Source organism: Aricia agestis, chromosome 21 (assembly GCF_905147365.1).
Source record: "Aricia agestis chromosome 21, ilAriAges1.1, whole genome shotgun sequence".
Classification (NCBI taxonomy): domain Eukaryota; kingdom Metazoa; phylum Arthropoda; class Insecta; order Lepidoptera; family Lycaenidae; genus Aricia; species Aricia agestis.
In genome coordinates this window covers 6629921-6651866 of record NC_056426.1, presented here as the reverse complement: position 1 = coordinate 6651866, position 21946 = coordinate 6629921, and the positions used below count along the sequence as shown (strand labels likewise).

At 36.6% G+C, this 21946-nt stretch overlaps 1 protein-coding gene across 1 annotated transcript in view; it reads left to right on the top strand.

The window, feature by feature from the left end:
• The first annotated feature begins 2451 nt into the window (after positions 1-2451).
• Positions 2452-21946, top strand: part of LOC121737913 (equilibrative nucleoside transporter 3) — a 48395-nt gene continuing 28900 nt past the window's right edge. The window contains exons 1-2 of the mRNA XM_042129645.1: positions 2452-2647; positions 6915-7007. Coding sequence (XP_041985579.1) covers positions 6935-7007 — 73 coding nt within the window. The 5' untranslated portion in view covers positions 2452-2647; positions 6915-6934. The remainder of the gene's footprint in view (positions 2648-6914; positions 7008-21946) is intronic.

Genomic DNA, 21946 nt, shown 5'->3' with positions numbered 1-21946 from the left:
ATTAAAAAGAGATTTTTCAAAGTCAAATCAGTTAAGTACTTGTGATTTGTTTTAAACATATAAAATATTATATCAATACTTCATGTTAGGGTTTTAGTAACCATGGACATACATAGTTTGCTACTCATATGTTTTGTTAAAATTAAGTATTTGTTTACAAATTACAATGCTTTTTCTCTATAAATTAATTTTGATCTTAATTTAAAGTTCAGACCAGGTGTTACAATTTTTTTAAGTCACATACATAATTAATATAACAATTCAAAAAAGTATGCACTGGCACAATGATTTGGCCGAAAATTTTTGTTTCATATTAAGATCAAAATTAATTTTAATCAGACTATAGTAAAACCTCATTCTTTTTAACATAATCATCATATTCACTATGCTACACTAATCACTATACGAGCATAAAATAGCTAGATTATACACTTGTCAATAATGTATAATAAATAATAATATAATAATTTAAACTTTCCATAATATATTGTGCTAAATAATCACACACTTATTGTTTTGTTGACCTTAAGTCTACAAGAGTAATAAATAATAATATACAATAACTATATAAATAAGCACACAAGCAAATATTAAGTTGTAATAAGAGCTATAGCATTTTAGAATGTCTAAAAACAAATTATTTTTCGAAAGTACAAAAAAAATTAATTATTCTTTGGTAAACAGATCTTTGGCAATGTTATCAAGGACTTTTGACTAGTATAAAGGAAGCATTTTTATAATAAACTTTTTCTCATTTAGTCTAAGATCGGCTTTGAAAAAAACTTCTATTAATAAAACTTGGCAAGTTGAGACAATGTCTAATCATATGATGGTCCCCTACACATTGTGACAATGAACATGGATGCGAAAACAAACTCACATAGTTGGAGCCCTAACATCAGTGTACACCATATGTACTCGATTCTTAAAACTACGACTTGCCATATCAACAGGTACAGGACCCCGACAATAGAAGGAACGGTCAGCAGCACCGAAAACATTACAGGAACATCTGAAATCAATTGGACACTATCTTACTAGTATCTACACACTTTGTATATTCACTATGTTTCAATCAATAGTAATTTATTTAATTCTCAACAAAACTACCATAAGAAATGTATTTTATATATACACGAGAAGAGACAGATTTAATAAAGTTTAAGAGGTTTTTTTTTCATAAAACTTCTATTATATATGTCCAATCTTCTGTGTAAAAAGCAACTATAATGTGGATGACCACATGAACCTTTTGAATGTATAGTGTGAACTATGCATGCTAAAGTTTCATGTTGTTGGAAAAGCCATTTTATAGGCACATACTACAACATAGGTACAGTCATGTTGCACTTTGCAGTCGGCCCATAATATTGATTATTGTGGTGCTGTCTTATTATTTGATTATTAACAAAGCCACAAGAGTTTAAGCTTTATTATTGAGAGAATCAAATCATTACCTTACCTCTCTCACTAAGGCTTCCTTTCCGACCCAATATAAGCCTAGCCGCCTCTATCACAAATAAAGCGACCAATACTCCGTAATCCTGTCCTAGTCTTGCACGGTTTTTATCACCGTCATCATATTTCCCACCGATCAATACTGACTTCAAGATTAGTGTACCGAGTTCACATGTCGCAAATAGGCCGAAGTAAAAGGAATTTATGTATAATAGTATCTCGTACGCTAAGCTCGAATTTACCATTTTCCTTCGCAATTTCTAGTGAGTAGTGACCAAGATTCTTGTGCAGTTTCAGTCTTCCACAATTTTTTTGCGACTCATAGGCTATCGCATAAATGAACTAACAAAACTATTATAATTTATAAATAGACTTTAGAATGCAAGGAAAACGGGAAAGGGAAAAGTGTGGAAAACTGAAAATAAAAGTGACAAGTGAGAACTGAGTGACACAAATGACAATGAGTAATGACTTTTTTGACAGTGATATAATATTTTTTTATTCGAGATATGGTTTGAACAGCAGCTGCTAATGTTTTAGTATCGAATGAGAAAAATGTGAATTTTTGCAAAAAATGTTTTCATTGTGCCGGGTTTTCACTAAATAATATTTAGTGAAAACCCGGCACAATATTTAGTAAATATTGTACTCTCGGAAAGAGTGCGCTCGGATTACTACTCGGACGCTATACGTACTGTGTCAAACACTAAACAGGTAATCCGAGCGCACTCGGACATCCGCATCCGATCAGAGTGAACTCGGAACTCGGAAGCGGTCCTATTTTTCCGGGCTGGAATCTATAATTCTGTACTTATTCTGTAGACTGTATCCACTATCCTCCAGGCGCCAAATTCGTAAATATATTTTTTTACCTTGACACTGGTGCTGGCCAAAGTGCCTGTTTTACCAAATGAAAAAAAATATATAATTAAATTTGACATTTGACAGTTAACACATAGTTGACACTTGGTTGACATAAGCTCGGGCGGGGAAGTGGATACTTCAAACTTGATAAAAAATGAAAGAAATAAGAAATTCCGTTTCGAAATCCGAGGAACGCGGATTCAGTGACCTCGCGCTCGGTTTCTAAAAAGAGAGACATTTTTGTTAAATTGAATATGGAATCAAAGACTTATAGTTAAAATTATTTGTTGAGTGTATTTTGTGTGATAAACTTTATTGTGTACAGGTGAGTTTATTCATAAATTAATGATAATCAAATACTTGGCGACCACGCGCTCATCACGTTATGAACCTTATTTAGATTAAATAGCAAACAAATTAACGTCTCCTATTGTATTTTGTTCTAAAATAAAAGGTATTTTCAAAAAAAAAAATGACCGCTATTTATATTTCCAGTTTTAACCATGTTGTTTTTACCGTTAGTCCGTTACTGTGGGTGTTAAAAACTGTACGCATACCATGGGTTTAAAGTTTCGAAATATTCATTTGAAAGCTCAGATATGCATTTACAATTTTTTAAATAAAAGTACTAACTACTAAAGTTTCTTTATTAAATCATCTCTTAATACTAAAGTTTCTATAATAAAACTTTCAATCTCAAAAGATCGTGATTAAGATCGTGATTTAACCCAGGAACAGCTGTTTATATGCTTATGATGGCTTTGCTCTAAGTTTATAATTTGTTACATAGCTATACTTTTATTCAGTTTAATTTTGTCTAAATTTAAGCAAAGCTTAGTTGGTTTGCTACCTACCACTTAAAATTTAAAATAAACTATCTAGAAAAGAAAGTGGTATATTAATTAAAACAATACACCAGAATAAGCTGCAAAGGTTAATAAATAAAGAGTTAAAAAAATGAATAGCCGACTGATGATCATATTGCATGCAATTAGGGTTGCCATTACCCAAATTCCCTTTGCCGGTCAGGCACGACAAAATTCCTGGACATTTGGCCGAAATGTGGTTATTTCCCTGGACATCTCTTGAACAGTATTTACAATAACGTCTTACCAGTTTTTGCTTTTCCAACAAGAATTAGTAAAAATCTGACTAACTCAAGTCCGTGCAAGAAACCGTGTGTATGCTTAGCGAGTTTTAATCTTTCTTTTATTGCTGCATGACTTAAAAGTTAAATTTCTCTCATCAAAAGTGTTTGGATTTCACCCGGACGCTTTTCAAAAACCCGGCCGGACGCACCTCGGACGCCCTTCAAACTAGGACAAATCCGGGGAAATCCGGACAGATGGCAACCCTACATGCAATCAAGAACTCGGAGCATACTGACAAACAGAACACACTGTAATCTAATATGGCCTGTTTTCATTACATTAACTCAAATTGAATTGATGACACAAGATCTTTATTAACTGCAAGCTATCAGTGATAGTCCATTTATCACTTTGTTTTATGCTATTTATAAAAACAACATACTTTTCAATTCTAGCAGCAGTGTTATGGGGGGGATGAAAAGAGGCGCTGAACGCAAACGAAAGGGTCGCCGCCTTTTTTAGCACTATCAGCACCCTGGGCGCCGAATAAATCTCGCCCAGGGCACTGGTAGTTCTAAAACTGTCCCTGTTCAATTCATTTTACTCCTAGATATTGGCCACAACTTTTTGCTATAATTTTTGCTTAACTTTTGCTATCCTTTTGTCCTATTATGTCCTTTTATAGTTGCAGCAGTTTTACTCTGAAAATGTTACTAACAGACCAACACACTTATCACAATATTCACATACTAGTATAAAAGACTTATGACACTAAAACAATGTAAGCATTAAAAGTTCAAAATAAGTAAAACATATTGGTGCATCAAATTGTTATTCACAAATATTGCTCTGTTGCTATCTTATATATATAATAATAAAAATATTGAATAAATTATCTTATCATTTGTAAAACATTATTGTCAACGAAACGAAGTGGCAACAAAGAAATGCCAAGGTTAACATGTCTTGCTCATCACAGTGAACCAACAAGAAAGTACGAGTAACTTTTGTAGGTTTTTGTAATAACAATAATAATATAGGTACCTCTATGATTAATTCACATATGCCACAGTGCATACACCAAAACACAATTAACTACAATGTTTAAATGGCATTTGCAGGCAAGGGTATGATTAGCCTAGATTTAACTAGAGTTCCAAATAGATTTATTTGGTCTGAAAAATTATGTAAGTCTTATGTTTGGTTTCTGATTTTGGAACTCGCTAATAATAAACACTGAGTACTATGACACTTAAAATAATAAAAATATACTCCTGTCAACGCCTCCTAAAACTGTAGAAACTGTTAGTTTTAAAATTATTTTACGAGTCAAATGATGATGATGGTGTACTAACAAAACATCAAATCGTAATATTAGACAGCTTCATAGCATTGTGATAAACAACAAATTGTTGTTTACTCATTAAAATATTAGACCAAGATTACTACTGGGCAATTAAGATGTCATAATATAATTATTTATGCTGAACAAAAACTGATAAATCTTATCTGTGTCATTCTAGTAACAGTTGTGATCTCGTTTTGTGTGTTTGGTGATAAAGTTTATTATATTTAAAGAGTGTAGTTAACATTTCTTTCTTGCTTGTAAAATATATTTTTGTAGGAATATTTTTTATTATGCACTTCAAAATTTTAATAAAGACAAATTATGTATTTCTTATTATAAGAAATCTTGTTAGCATAATATTATATGCTCATTAAAATAAATGCATTTGCATACTGACAAACGAACACACTGTAATCTAATATGGCCTGTTTTCATTACATTAACTCAAATTGAATTGATGACACAAGATCTTTATTAACTGCAAGCTATCCGTACTAATATTATAAATGCGAAAGTGTGTCTGTCTGTCTGTTACCTCTTCACGCCCAAAAACCGCTGAACCAATTTTGCTGATGATTTGCATTAAGTACTACTTATTATTTGGTTATCTGAAATCAACCTCTTGTACTTTTTGTGTAATCACTACTAATGTTATAATTACAAAATGCCAGGAATTTTCAGAATTCAGAAACTGGAAAGTGACAAGTGAGAAAATGATCAAACAAAGGCATGTCCTTGTTTACAAATTCAATAAATCAACCTAGGTATAATTTATTATTTTTTCACAATAATAAGATTAATTAATTACAATTTCTTTAGAGTTCTTGTTATACAATTATTTGTTAATCACTATTGATGTTGTGAATTATTGCTACAGTTGTGGTGAATGGTTTTGTGACTTAAGTCAACTGTTGACTGAGAGAAACAGATAGGTATCTGTAATAAATAAGGCTAAGGTCTAAGGTTCAGAAACTTACCCCAATTTTTGGTGCTCACATGGGTTGAGGAAGGATGTTTTGGGTCAGAAAAACCTCCTCGTGCCACTTCCACCCCTGGAAACCCTACCCACCCCCCATTTAGGAGAAATTTACTTTTGAAATTTTCGTAATCTTGTTCGATAAGGTCATCTGTTTTCTGGTGTTTACGTGTTACTTACTTACTAGGGAGTGCCTCCGTACCTACCGAAGCGGGGGGTTCGGGGGGCACAGCCCGAACAAAAATAAACACAATCCAGAAAGTCCAAAAGTTAGTTAGGTTAGAACTGTGACTGTGCTGCGGCTGCAGCCGGCGGTCAGAATTCCGAAAATTTCGAAAGCGAGTAGCTCGAAAACTGGAGGGTGTTTACCCCTCCTCCCCACTCCCCCCTCACCTCCGCTCCCCATCAATCTTGGGGTAGGTTTCCGAACCTTTACCATAAATAATAATGTACTATGTAGTCTACATAGTATCTAATCAAACTTTCTCTGTGCGTAGGTACTTGATAAGATAATATAGAGAAGATCGTCTTCGAAATTCGCACATGCAAATTAGAAATTTCAGGAACTTGAGCACAAATTAAATGGGAACTACTTTATCGAATAATATTAGTACTGTGGTCTGTGGTACATACTTAATAAAAGAATAGACACTTTTTTGGTTTTTATAATACTAGTGAGGATGAATATTTAGCTTGGTTTTAGCAATAAAATTATCGGCATATAGAGTAGACGTCGGGACAGCTCATAGGCTACTTTTTAACAAGCGAAAATGCACGGTTCCCGTGTATTACATCGGCGAGAAAGTTTGTAATAATCTTATATAATACTTCTATACTATCTTCTTATGTATAAAAATGGATTTCCAAATGTGTTAGTCGCGCTAAAACTCGAAAACGCCTGAACGGATTGGGCTGATTTTAGTCTTAAAATATTCATAGAAGTCCAGGGAAGGTTTTAAAGTGACACGAAGTTCACCGGGACAGCTAGTAATATTATAAAGCTGAAGAGTTTGTTTGTTAGCACGCGATAATCTCTGGAACAACTGGACAGATTACAAAAACTCTTTCACCAGTGTATAGCTAAGATGTCCCTAAATGTTATAATAGGCTATGTATATGTACCACGGGCGAAGCAGGGGCGTACCACTAGTAGTAAATATTTCTCTTTTGTTCGCAGACACCACATGGTTTTATGATATGGAGCCTCAGGGTGCTGAAGCGGAGAGCCTGCTCCGGGGCGAGCAGAGGGGGATCATGATGCCGCAGAGACGTAAGTGTTATCACTCGTGTGGTGAGTCCGATTCTAGTAACACGAACTTTGATTGCACGGTGAAGAACGAGTCGCGTCGCTTTGATCGCAGTCTGTCAGACGCGTGAGTGACATTCAAGTCATAAGAATAGGAGCCCCTTTGATCGTAGTCTGTATGGTCAGACTTGCGTGTGGCGTGAGCATAAAGTTAATATACCTAGAGGAATAGAGTAACAATCTCGAGCTGTCAAACGAAACCGAAATTGGTTTTCATCTGTGTGAAAAACATGTGTACGTATACACTTACACAAGCATGATTGAACATGAATTCTATGGGATTAAATTGTCAACGTGCGGCACGTGCCGACTGGACGTCAAAAAAAGAGTGCTGCTGTCATGGCTCATGTATCACACGTCTCTTTTTACCACGCAGTGTTACTCATCGTAATATCTCACTTGCTCAGGCCTTTGTTTCTCTATTCCGCTATGTATATTAACTTTATGGGCGTGAGTGACGTTCGAGTCATAACTCATAAGAAACTCACACTTTTGTGAGCTGCAGTAACCCGAAATTCTGGAGAAGTTGCGAGGCATGTTAGGAAAGGCGAAATTTATATTTTTAATGAGTGTAGGCCACTTTATTTCCGCTGCCCCATACATCGTCGTTTATGCGTTCACGAATTCCGTTATCTAGAGTTCTCTATCGATGAACTAATATGGCCACGCTATCTATCACACACTGCATCGCAATATGCTTATTATGCTAATAGTGGTACCCGTTATCATTTTATTTACCCACGGCAGGAACGCGCATTGTATAAAGTGAATCCATACTAATATTATGCGCGAAAGTGTCTGTCTTTCTGTCTGTGACGTATTCACGCCCAAATCGCTGAACCGATTTGCTGAAATTTAGTATGGAGATACTTTGAGTCCCGGGAAAGGACACAGGATACTTTTTGTCCCGGAAAAATGTACGGTTCCCGCGCGATAAACGAATTTTGGCGCAACGGAGTTGCGGGCGTCATGCAGGGAATGGTCGGAGCAGAGGGCGCCACTAGCAAATACAGTAAATAATCCGACCAAAATCCGACGTCGCACACCTCATAGCAAAATATGACAGAAACGTTGTCATTTTCTTTGCTCATCGCGGCAGGGACGCGCGCTGTTTATAAAGTGAATTAAAAGTTATTTTTAGCTTTTTACGGGCTGGTGACTTTATATTCACGTTTTCAGCTACGGTTTTATGACGTCAACAGATGCAGAGAATAGTGATTAATGATTATTCGATTATGTACTAAACAGATTTGAAACGGTTAAAAAATAACGGGTTGATTACTAAACATACAGATTTGAAATAAAAAATATAGCGGGTTGTACTGCCTGCCTAGCATACGCCAACGAGATATCTCACTCTCGAGATAATTAAAAACTACTCGCCTCATAATGCCAAAATCTCGACATTATCTCGACAAAACTCTATAAAATGTGTTATTTTGATCATAGATCTACGTGAGAAAAAATGTTTGTCATGCATGTCAATTAGGGTCATAATAGAGATGAAGAGACAAACCATCAAACATCGAGAAAACATGTAGAGTGAGATATCTCGTTGGCGTATGCTAGGTAGGCAGGAGTGCCAGGAGCAGTAAAAACGAAACAGCAAGGCAATCGCGAAAGAGTCATCATCTTCTCTGTCTACGAATTTTCGATTAGGTCACCTGCCGTTACTGCTAAAATGATTTACATTTTTCACCCACCCCAAAATAAGTGTACAATTCGGCTAAAGAAGTTTTCACTTCCTCGATTCGAACTCATCTCGACCCAACATCACTTTCATAATACACGCCTACGACCGCGACCTAAACTATGTGTAGTCTAGCTAGCTCTAGTAAATCCAGTCCACTCTAGGACACTAATTAGACCGCATTCAGACCTCATTACTAGTCTGGCATGCTGATGCTCTAGGGTTTTCAGGTAAACCGTAAATTGTATTGGAATTCCTGTGTAATTAATCCAATAAATATTGATAGATGACTTAAAAATAAAAATACGTATACGTAACTCGCTTTGACGAAAATGATCTGTCTTGACTCTTGACTGAAAAATAATATCGACGGTGGAAAGGCAAAAGTTACCAAGCGACACTAGGGGTCAAAATAAGTTATTTATTTAATCGGAATCAGCGAATTTTTCTCTATCGATTGGTCTTAGTCCCATGTCTCTACGAGCACTTTTGATGTCGCTTAGGAACTCCGTGGAAACGGGTATTTTTCTTATTTTCGGCGACCAAGCGACAACTTTTTGACACCTTTTAAAAAGGCATTTGGTAATATCTACATGTTTCTTTTTTTTACTTGGTAATTTTTGGCTTTACACGTTTGAAATTAAAACTACAGTTAGTAATTTGTGCCTTTCCACTGATGGTATCAATAAGGTACTTGGGACGTTTTACCTAAAATACATTTATTTATTTATGGTATTTCGGACTCTTTTACAAACCCTTGAGATATTTTTTCTGTCGTTAAGTATTTTTTAACAAACCGTAATCATATTAAAAATTCGATATACTTGTAAATTTTACTCGCCGAAACTAAGATGATATAAGAAGGTGGCGCTTGGTAACCTTTTACCTGCCTTTTTATCTATAAATTTTGTTACTTGGATACCGATTGCTTTAGACCCCTTTGCTTGTTCAATTAAAAAATAAAATCTCCACTTATCCCTTTTTGCTTCGAACCATTTGGAAAAAAATATATATTTAGATATCTTTACTAGATTGAAAGATAAAACGTTTTTGTCGGTAGGTAACTTTTACCTGCTTCTAAATTTAGGTAAATTGTAACCAAACGCCACTTCTACGCTAAGTATACAGAAATACCTTTTTTTTAATAAACCAATTAATATAAAAAAAAAAATGTTTTATTTCTGAGTAAATTTGAATCAAATTTTTTCAGAATGTCTACCTGATGCCTACCACCGGTTCGGGAACTACCCCGGCGAGAAGAACCGGCGTAAGAAACTCGCACGGGTTCCACTTTTTACCAAAAAAGTGAGAGAAAAATTATTCTTTTAAAATAAAGTTTACAATTTTGTAACTTAATATTATATACAATGTCAACATACATAATTGTAAGTCATAATATAATGATGTAGAAGTAGCCTTGCAAGAAGCCATCCTACTCCCAAGATGTGCCATCTTCTATGAAATCATTGACCTTATAATAAGCTTTGGCACACAAACGCTCTTTGACTACTTTTTTAAATTTATTAATGGAAAGATTTTGAACGTTTTCTGGGATTTTATTGTAAAGGCGTATACATTGACCTTTAAAAGATTTACTGACTTTACTAAGTCTGATCACTGGCATGTCCAGCTTGTGCTTATTTCTAGTATTTCTACAGTGAATGTCACTTTTAACTTTAAAATTTATATTTTTTCTAACATATATTACATTATCCAAAATGTATAGGCATTAAAATACTTATAATAGCTAATTTTCTACGATTTTTTAAAGAAAAAATGAATCTTTAAACGGCTCTCCTGTAAAAATAGCTATATGTCGCTTGGTAACTTTTGCCTTTCCACCGTCGATATGTATTCCGGTGGTATTTTGCGTAAAGGATCAAGGGCCCAATTTTCATGCTTCGAATCTCAGATGGAGGGCAGTCCTCGAACGAAGATCAGAGTTATTATGATTGGACTCCTAAGAATAAAAGAGTAATCTCATGAGTAAAGACCTTGGCTGCAAAATGCAGTGTACATGAGAAGAATGATCGAGTTATTCTTTTTAAATGAAAAGTTATTAACCCAATGATATCTTCCAAAAATTTCAATTGAGATGTAACTAGTAACACTTACAATCAGGACGAATCTAATGATACCACTCGAGCTCAAATCCGCTAAGCTGTTTAGGCCTTAGGGTGGGTTGCACAAACTTACTTTAACTGTCACTTTAGCAATTAACTTTAACTATAATGCAAAATGTCAAATCTTTAGTTGATGTAAAAAATGGAAGCCATAAATAACCATAGAGCTCGACAAGGCTTTTAAATGCACGTAGCGAAAAAAGGAACTAACGCTGTCATCATACAAAAACGCCTTTTTTGACTGTTCTCCTTTACCAGCAGTGCCCCCGCCCACGTTCATTTAAAGCCTAGTCGGACCAGCAACGTCATCTGTCAAGTTCTGTGTTCAAAGTTAAGGTTAAAGTTAAATAAGCCTTAACTACGTATAACCGTAAATTTGACCATAACTCTAGGTTCTAGAGCATGCCACACATACGCTAAAAACCTCCTCCTGATACAGTCGTATAAAATGCGACGTCATTATACTAATAATATTTTTAATTGTACATTGTACGCGACCTACAATGCACTGTGACCATTGGCGAAAGCTTGCACACGTCATATACTCGATTAGGAGGAGTGGGGCGCGTCTTCGTGGATTGCACGGACTATACCAATTTTTTTTTTTGTAAAGTTACTGTCACACTGAGCGAGTTCTGCATAGTGCCTAAAGCTGCGTTCACACGAGCATAATATTATGTAGAGTATAATATACACATTGGAAAATTATAAAGTTAAAGGGAAAACGAGCAATTTTGAAAGCTGTTCCGTTGCTACTTGCTAGACATCGAGCTCAATAAATTATCTGAGAAAGAAAAGTAGTAAAAATAAAACTGAGGTAACAGCTTATTAAACTTCTGTTATAGCGTTCAAAGATCTTCCTTCGATCGCGGATTCTTGGAAATGCTATTGTATTCTATTGTTGTCGCGATTACCAGCGGGGCTAAAATGGTCAACATTTAGCAATTCCTCTCAATCAATTCAGCAAATGAATTGTCAAAACTGTCAAACTGACAAATGTCAAATCTACAAAAATATAGAAATGAATTGCAAACAGAGTTGCATTTTGCGATTTTATAAAAATGAATCATATTATGATTCATATCATGATTCTTCAAAGCGACCATTTTAGCCCCGCGGTGCTCTTATGGGGCTTGAAGGATTATTCTCTGTTGTCTTTGGTAGTTTTTTTTAATAATGCATAAAAAATTGAAGTCTAGGCTAGGTAATTAGACACTATTTAGTCTAGATTGTGCTAAGTATCATTTTCCTGTACTTTCACTCTGAACGAGTTCCTCCATTGTATGCAAATTATATTTTTTACTAGATGACGGTCGCAATCCTGTTGCGCCAAAATACGTTTATCGCGCGGAAACCGTACATTTTTTCGGGATAAAAAGTATCCTAACTCCTAAGTCCTTTCCCGGGACTCTAAGTATATCCATACCAAATGTCATCAAAATCGGTTCAGCGGTTTGGGCGTGAAGAGGTAACAGACAGACAGACGCACTTTCGCATTTATAATATCAGATATATATATATATATATATATATATATATATATATATATATATATATATATATATATATATATATATATATATATATATATATATATATATATATATATATATATATATATATATATATATATATATATATATATATTAAAGTTATTTAACTTTTTCGTAATATATATATATATATATATTACGAAAAAGTTAAATAACTTTAATATTATGTAATCCATTGAAAGTTGTTTTGCCTCCACTTTATGTTTCCTATAACATTGTGATCAATGCGCCAAAACGTCTTTGTAGGACTATTTTTGAACCAATGTCATTATCTGTACATAATAAATAAATTTTCATTTTTTTATGAAATAAGGGGGCAAACGAGCAAAGGGGTCACCTGATGGAAAGCAACTTCCGTCGCCCATGGACACTCGCAGCATCAGAGAGCTGCAGGTGCGTTGCCGGCCTTTTAAGAGTGAATAGGGTAATAGGGGAGGGTACGGATGAGAAGGAAAGGGAATAGGGGAGGGTAGGGAAGGGAATAGGGTGGGGGTTTGGGCCTCCGGTAAACTCACTCACTCGGCGAAACACAGCGCAAGCGCTGTTTCACGCCGGTTTTCTGTGGGAACGTGGTATTTCTCCGGATTTGGCCAATTTTAGTCTTGAAATATTCGTGGAAGACCAGGCAAGGAAGGAAGGAGGGAAGTGATACGAAGTTCATCAGGTTCCGCCGTACTAGTTACATGAGCTTCTTGGTAAAATAAACTGTGTGAACGAACTTTAAAATTTTCTTCAAAATATTATACTTGAATTTAAAAATATATTCCTAGAAATCCATTTTACATTACAATGTTATACATGCAACATATCCAACAAAATGTTTGCATAAACATGTTTAAAATAAGATTTGTATTTAGATGTCGGTCATGTCGGATATTTTGCATTGGAAATTGTGTTTGGAATTTTCTAAGCTTTTAGATATTCTTATGCAAATATTTGTATTGAAGAAACTTATTTTTAACGGATAAGAAGAAGATTTGGCAGATATAAAGCTTGGTTGTGTTTATATCTTAGGATACCCCTACTTATATTATAAACTAGAATATCCGCGCGGCTTCGCCCGCGTACGGCGTTAATTAGATATTTCACAGACAATATAGTCCACAAAAAATAGCCTGTGATCCTTCACGTGGTCTACTTCTTATCTGTGCCATATAACATAAAAATTGCTCCAGTATTTCGTGAGATAAAAAAAACCCTTTCAAATAATTTCTCGCGTTTTTTCCGCATTTTCCTATATTTCTTTGCTCCTTAACGTGATAAAATATAGGCTATTGCCTTCCTCGATAAATGGGCTGTCTAACACTGAAATAATTTTTCAAATCGGACCAGTAGTTCCTGAGATTAGCGCGTTCAAGTTAGCCCTTTCAAATAATTTTCCCGGTTTTTTTCCACATTTTTCTCTATTTCTTCGCTCCTATTAGTCTTAGCGTGATAAAATATAGCCTATAGCCTTCCTCGATTAATGGGCTATCTAACACTGAAATAATCATCAAAATCTGTTGCGTAGTTTTAAAGATTAAAGGGAACAAAGGGATATGAGGGAAAAAAGCGACTTTGTTTTATAATATTATGTATAGATATAGATGCAAAAGTGTGACTGTCTGTCTGTTACCTCTTCATCATATCAATCTTTTTATTTTTATTGTTTTTTTTTATGAAATAGTTTTCTTGACCTTTAGCGACTGTCCTACAGAAGCTTCGGGACCCAAAGGTTGAAAAACACTGATTTCGTTGTCCAAAATGTACCGTTTCCGCACGATAAATATCCGTTTTATTTGTGTTTAAAATGAATTTCCACCAAGAACCGACAGTACAATCAATTATATATATCCTAAAAATATGTTTTTGAAGAAAATCATAGTTTAAATCGAGAGATATTTTTAATGAAAAGACCAATTCAGACTTTTGGCGTTCTGCCTATCTATCTCCTATCTTGTACGCTTATTTTATCTCGTTGTACAATTTGCATGAAAGAGCTATCAATTCTTGGCTTCAATGAAATTTGAAAATTATCACTGCTGCAGACCTAAAATGATGATTGTTTGCACGTCGATCCATTTATTGTTTCATTTTAGCCACGTGCAAAATGACATTTGGTTGACATCAACAGCTTTGCCTCACAAGTACAATGCGACAACGGAAGTACGACAACGCTTTAAATGAACGTGGGCGGGGGCCCTACTGGTAAAGGAGAACTGTCAAAAAATGGCGTGTTTGTATGACGGAGGCGTTAGTTCCTTTTTTCGCCATGTTCATTTAAAGCCGTGTCGCACTTTAGCATTTTGATTTCGACCACGCACCAAAACAGCCTTATGTCTTTATACATATTAGCTTGCCTTAAATATAGAGTTGTATAATTTGCAAAATGCGTAATTACTAATTAGTTATAGAGTTTTTCGTTACACCTGTTCGACGACTCGGTGGCTCAATGGTAGAGCACTCGCGTCAAGCTCGATGTCGTAGGTTCGAATCCTGCCCGTCCCACTTCCAACGCAGTGGCTAACAGTACATCTGCTAGCGCACAATACACACAGTGGGCAGACTGACGCTGTACTAAAACACTCGTGCGTCTCCGTAGACGTGGGAGCACCTAAGTATTGCTACATTTTTAGGGTTCCGTAGTCAACAAGGAACCCTTATTAATAGGATATAAACTACAACGCTAGAGGCAGCACCGGCACAGACAGTAAAAAAATGTTTTGTGCGACGTTTGACAACGTTTCTGTCAATATTCTGATATGACGTTTCAGATTTTCGACGGATTATTTACCAGTGTTAGTAGCGCCCCCTGCTCCGGACCTTTGCGTAATATCCCCTATTCTTTGTAAATTTGAGTTTGAAAAACAGTAGAATTGTAAAGAAAAGGTTCGTTTATTTGCTACAATAATTATTACGATAAAATGGGATAGGCTTCAAAAATGTTGGACTTGCGATTTTAATAAAAAAGAAGAACCATACACGACGGAAAGGCGCACCGCATAATATAACAATGTATTTACTTTCTACCTAGAAAATGTATGGTTCCCGCTGGTTTTTTTTACGAGTTTAAACCTTAAAACGAACTATGATTCAAAATTCTTATCCAAAATACATGCTCCCATAAAACTATGATGCAACATATTTTTTCTTGCCAGCCATAACACCAGCTACGCCCACCAAAAAGTTTTCTTATAAATCCTCCTTGTTGAACAAACTATCTCTTTACGGTACTTATGGGACCATTCTACCTTTTGTTGAGTTAACTCTAAGTTGGAACTGTTGGAGGAGTGGGCTTTCAGAATTTAATTGTCAATTTCCCCCCTGTCCTACTTTCCGACGTTCAGACTTGGCTGAAATGCATTTAATTATGTTAATAAAAGCTTTTATCCTGTTATTATGTTGTATAAACACTATAAAGTAATGGTTTTCCGTTTTGAATATGGCTTCTTATGCTGTATTCTTATAAAATATTATCTATAAAATGTTAAACCAACGCGCAACGCTAACCTGTTGTTGTAATATTTTTGGAGATTTAACTAATTATAACTAATTAGTTAAATCTCCAAAAGTTTGACATAATTTTGACTTATATTTGGCACGGAACTCCAAAGAATTTTGTGTGTAACCCAAAAAAAAGTTTGTGTCGAAAAATAGAAAGTAGAGATAACTTATCTATTTGCGACAACAGTTTTCTCAAACGTTCAGTTATTTGGTTGACAACAAAAGAGATTTAGTCATCCGTGTATATCTGGGTCGCTTTTAGTATTAGGTAAACGTACTTAGGCTTTTTTTGTGTAAAAATTCATAGTTACTTACTAATATTATAAATGCGAAAGTGTGTCTGTCTGTTACCTCTTCACGCCCAAACCGCTGAAACGACTTTGCTGAAATATGGTATAGACAATAGACATACTTCGATTCCCGGGAAAGGACGTAGGATTCTTTTTGTATCGTATCCTTTCCCGGAAAAATTCTCGGAGTTTTTAAATGTGTGGTCCAGTGCAATAAACGAAAAACGGTGTTGCGGGCGTCATCTAGCAATACTATAATACAGGGGTTCCCAATCTTTTTAAGCGTTTTTTTTTTTTTTTTTTTTTGCGCCGAGAAAATGCTTTTAAGCATCTTGCGGGGGATGGGGTCCTATCCGCAAGTATGTGGGTCTCTGCTGCGTCCGAAGATGGTGGTGGACGCAGCCCCTACCCACTAAAAACTCGGCGGTACTCCACTATGCGCCTTGGGCGGGCCGCGGGATCGCGTGAGCTTACACCACGACTCCGCCGGAATCTTTTTAAGCCTGCGGCGCAGTCATACATCGCAATATTTTGTCACGACGCCCTACTATAGCTAGCTATTAGAAAAATATTACATTAAGAGGATCGACTACCGGGTCCATCTCCATACAAAAAGCCGTAACGTTTTGCTACCCCCAAAACTTGATTTCAACGATTTTTCACTATGTTATTGCCTCTAGTGAAAACTATGCTTCTACGTTTTCCTTTTATCAAAATTTTTGTCAGTTTGAAAGTTACGAGCTTCTGAAATCTAGGTTTTTAGGCTCAAATCTTTCTCATTTTAAATGGTTTGTATTTGAAAAAACAACGTAAAATTTCAAACAAAGCAAAACGTACAAGCGTAGATTAGATTCTGCTGAAAAGATTGATACCAAAAAATATTCGTTTTAGTACAGTGTAGGGGATGCAAAACGTTATGCCCTGAAATGCGATTTTTGTCTAAAAATACCCAGAATCACAGCCGAACTGCAACTCTCTAGAGAGAGTTGCAGTTCGGCTGTGATTCTATAGATCGCAATTCGCACGTTTGCGCGGGGGCCGAGCGCTGTGGCGACAGAGAATGGTTTTCCAAATACCTATTTTCTACGCTCGCGGCACTATACAATAGTCTTAATGAAAACCTTTAAGAGGATACAACAGCGGCTAGAGAAATGAAAAAAAAGTACGTGTAATATCTATAGCTGTCTCCCTTACCTCAAGCCTATACCGCAGAACGCGATAGAGACAACTGCAGAAAATCCAGAAAATCAACGATTCGTTGTCCCCTGATTCCTTCTCCAAAACTTAACCGATTTAAGTACTTTTTTCATTAAAGATTAAAAAAAGGCTTGAGCTGTGTTCCTATGTTTTGCTTTTTTTGTATAATCTAGCCAAATCTGTTTTCTGGACGTTTGAACACAGTGGAAAATCTGGCCATTTTTTTGGGTTTTTGAACGTTCATATCTTATTTAATAATTAAATTATGAAAAAAAAGAAAACATAGGGACATTGTATTAGTGGCCGTAGATATTCAGGAAAAAAATTATAACTCTACTAACATTATCCAGGGAGGAAACAGGGGACAACGTTTGTATGGAAAAAAGGGCGGTGTGGAATCCTCTTAATGACTACAGTTAGGTTAAGCATGTAAAAAATAATAAACAAATATTTAAATCATCTACCTACCTGCTTTAAATAAATAATATTATTATTTTATTATATTATATTTGTGGTTTCGGATAATGATGGAGGATCGACTCACGGCGCCCCTTTTGTCTTTCCACGGCGCACCAGGGCGTCGCTTCGCACAGTTTGGGAACCCCTGCTATAAATTCGGTGAAAAACAAAATATGCGTTGTTTCACGCCGGTTTTTACTGAGGCCGTGGTATTTGATCCGGTTGGGCCCACCTATTTGTGCCGAATCATGGCTCGCCTATATTTAGTGTTAAATTGTCCCGGTGATCTTCGTATCCATTTCCTCCTAATTATAAACAGTCCCTGGACTTTCACGAATATTTTTAGGCTAAAATTAGCCAAATTGGTATAGTTGTTCTCCAGTTTTAGCGAGATTCTTATTTTTTTTATTTAAATATAGATTTAGTATCTAGGCAATTTAAGTGAGGCACATAGGCTATTTAGGTGACGATGAGGAGTTTCCCTCAAAGGATTAAGTTCGTCTTTGAGGGATGAGTTGAGGCTTGAGTGCGACGCTACATTCAGAGCCGTGAAACAAGACTATTGAAAGTGATTATACAGTCATATTATGTTCCTTTTAGAACTATACTCAAAATGTTAATATAAAAATGTCCTTTTAAGTGCAATTTTGACTTATATTATAAACGAAACTTGCTTTTTTTTTTTAATGAAATTAGGGGGCAAACGAGCAAACGGGTCACCTGATGGTAAGCAACTTCCGTCGCCCATGGACACTCGCAGCATCAGAAGAGCTGCAGGTGCGTTGCCGGCCTTTTAAGAGGGAATAGGGTAATAGGGGAGGGTAGGGATGAGAAGGAATTAGGGTAGGGTAGGGAAGGGAATAAAGTAGGGGATTGGGCCTCCGGTAAACTCACTCACTCGGCGAAACACAGCGCTAGCGCTGTTTCACGCCGGTTTTCTGTGAGAACGTGGTATTTCTCCGGTCGAGCCGGCCCATTCGTGCCGAAAATTGTAAAATGTGTCAAAATATGTAGTCCCAAATAACTCCTAGGTTTGGTCATTTATTCGATTGTACGGCACGAGCCACGCGCTTTAAAATCCTTGCAAACCTTCACTTAAAAAAAACTATAGTTAATATAATATACACGTACAGTACGCCACATTGAGACTCTCCACGTCCATTCACGTATGGAGTGCCCTTTACATTGAATACCGAACAAAGGCGCACTCGATTACTACTGCCTTGCTAATTAACTATACGTATAGCATTCACACAGCACCCGATTCTGTTTACTCCAACATCGATGCGATAATGTTTTGATGCAGCAGTCTCTGTTTCATAAATGGCAATGTCAGAAGTCGAAAGCGTTGTTATTGGTCAAAACTTTCCGAAATCTGTGGACGTTTGTTTGACGTAAATGAGGATTGGAAGAAGCTGTAATGTATTTTTTTTTTATGAAATAAGGGGGCAAACGAGCAAACGGGTCACCTGATGGAAAGCAACTTCCGTCGCCCATGGACACTCGCAGCATCAGAAGAGCTGCAGGTGCGTTGCCGGCCTTTTAAGAGGTAATAGGGGAGGGTAGGGATGGGAAGGGAATTGGGGAGGGTAGGGAAGGGAATAGGGTAGGGGATTGGGCCTCCGGTAAACTCACTCACTCGGCGAAACACAGCGCTAGCGCTGTTTCACGCCGGTTTTCTGTGAGAACGTGGTATTTCTCCGGTCGAGCCGACCCATTCGTGCCGAAGCATGGCTCTCCCACGTATACAAAATGGCGATACATTCTGGATGTGTTCCGCGACTCCATACGTTCAAATATATCCGCGCGAACGGGGGGGGGGGGGGGCCTTATACATTTTCCCAACTTGATAACATACTCGTTTACGGACACATACTATTATCGCACAATATGTTCTTCGGCATCGTTGTCTACTTTACATCTTAATAATATCCAGAAATTGGGTTATGTTCTATTGTTCTTTCACCGTGTGTATTTTTCTTTGACACGCTGACTTAGTCTAGAGCAGGGGTCACCAAATGGCGGACCGCGGTCCGCATCCGGATCGCCGACCCATTGTGTGCGGACAAGCATCTTCGAAGATGAACTTCGTTAAAATCGATTTCGCTCTAGACTTACTCATAAACATCTCCAGGATTTAATATCAATAGATTGCACCAATTTCACACCAAACAAGCAACAAAAATTATCACTTTTCTCATTGATATGTCAAATAAAATATTTTTTTACAAAATGACCTTCGCCGTCCACGAAGGTAATTTCATTTCCTAAAATGGACCCCGAGCGAAACTAATTGGTGACCCCTGGTCTAGAGAGCTTAAATTATTACATGTAGAGTTTAAGCTTGAGGGGTGTCTTAGGCGGAAGCCGTGGCCTGAGCCCTGAGTTAGTAGGGATATGAAAGCTGACACTGGGGGACTTCTTGTGACCCCAGGCCATTGCTCGAATTGAAAAACCTCTTTTTGGAAGTCAGTTAAAAATGGCGTATGCGTTGTTCTTTCATTTAAACTATTATATTACAATCGCCTGGACGGGATAGCAACAGCCTTTAAATGAGGCCTTTGTGAGGCGGATTAAAATTTCGCGGAGTGAGCCGCATTGCAGCTGTCGGCGTGACGGCTTTATATTTAGTCGTATATTCCCGCCAAATAAAGCCGCCATTTTAACTTTTAATAATGCAATTTCGCCGGAAATATTGTTTATGACCTTATTTAGAAGCCACACTCTACTGCGGTGCGGAGGAATAACGCGTTGTGCGTTGAGGCGACGCGCGATGATACAATGCTAGGACTGACAGCGCAGCGCGTCATTCACTCTCTACTTCATCATTTCCTTACGTCCGTCAAAACACCGCATCCGACGAAGCAACGCATAAATATGGCATAGAAAACGTTGAATCACGATTCATGATGGACCAAAACAGACGATTATGAAGGTGTAGACTGTAGAGAGACTTTTGTCGCGTCTATCATCTATAAATTATGTCAAATTCACATTGATCCATGGCAAACCAATATAAGTGAATTTGTACATGTAGAGGCTATTCGTCTGTTCGGTCATTAGCAACGCCGATTCATGGAGGCAATCTTAGTTATTTATAATGCCCCAATCAATGTGAAGAAAGGTCTTTAAATTTCGGTGCGGTTTGTTGCGATGCAACGCAATGCAGCGAAAAACGTGGCCTCTCTCTTTACCGTATATGTTCCCGCCAAAATAATATCGCCATTTTAAGTTTTAATAGTCCGAACTGCATTTTTATTTCGCTGTAAGTAAATAATATGGCTAAGATATCCTAGGCTGTATCGCGTGTTGCGTGCTTCAGATAGAAAACACTGAAATTGTTTAGCCAAAAACTTATCCGTTAGTTTATGAAATGGTAGGTTGTGGAAATTGGAATGCCTTTTTGAACTAGCCAACTTAGCCATAGACCTTTTTGAACTAGCCAACTTAGCCATAGACCTTTTTGAACTAGGACTCTTTATTTTAATATGATATAGCCCGATCTATACCCGAATCGCCGAACGCGTAGAACTTCAGCCATTGACCCATGATTTGATCTGTGTTTATAAGAGACACAGGCAAGATCAATGGCTGAATTTCTTCGTGTTTGCAGAACGGGATACAAAATAATTTAATATATTATTATTCTACTTCATAAAGTTGTCGAGTAAAACAAAGTCAACAGTTGCGCGTTGTAAAAGATATTTCACAAGTGGCATGTCTCACTTATGCGGTTTCTTTAAAAAGTTTTCCAAGGACTTCCAGGCTTTGCTATATAAGGTGTGGTAAAATATACTTTACATAAATGTTGCGAATAGCATGTACTATAGGTCTACCAATCTGATGGCAAAAAGTGAGAAAAGAGATTGACTTTAACAATACCGAGGTAATTGGAATAAAACATTTTTATCCTCTTTTTCCTTATAGCGGCTGATTCTGTGTGTTAAACATGCAAATATAAAAATCCAATGACCAAGGATATATTTTTTAAAATCTGCCGTCAATATTTGCCATTCCTGTAATTAGACCTATACTTACGTACGTACGTTTAGGCAAAAACATAATCGTCATATTTTGTCATTCTCAAAGCTAAAAGTCACGTCTGACT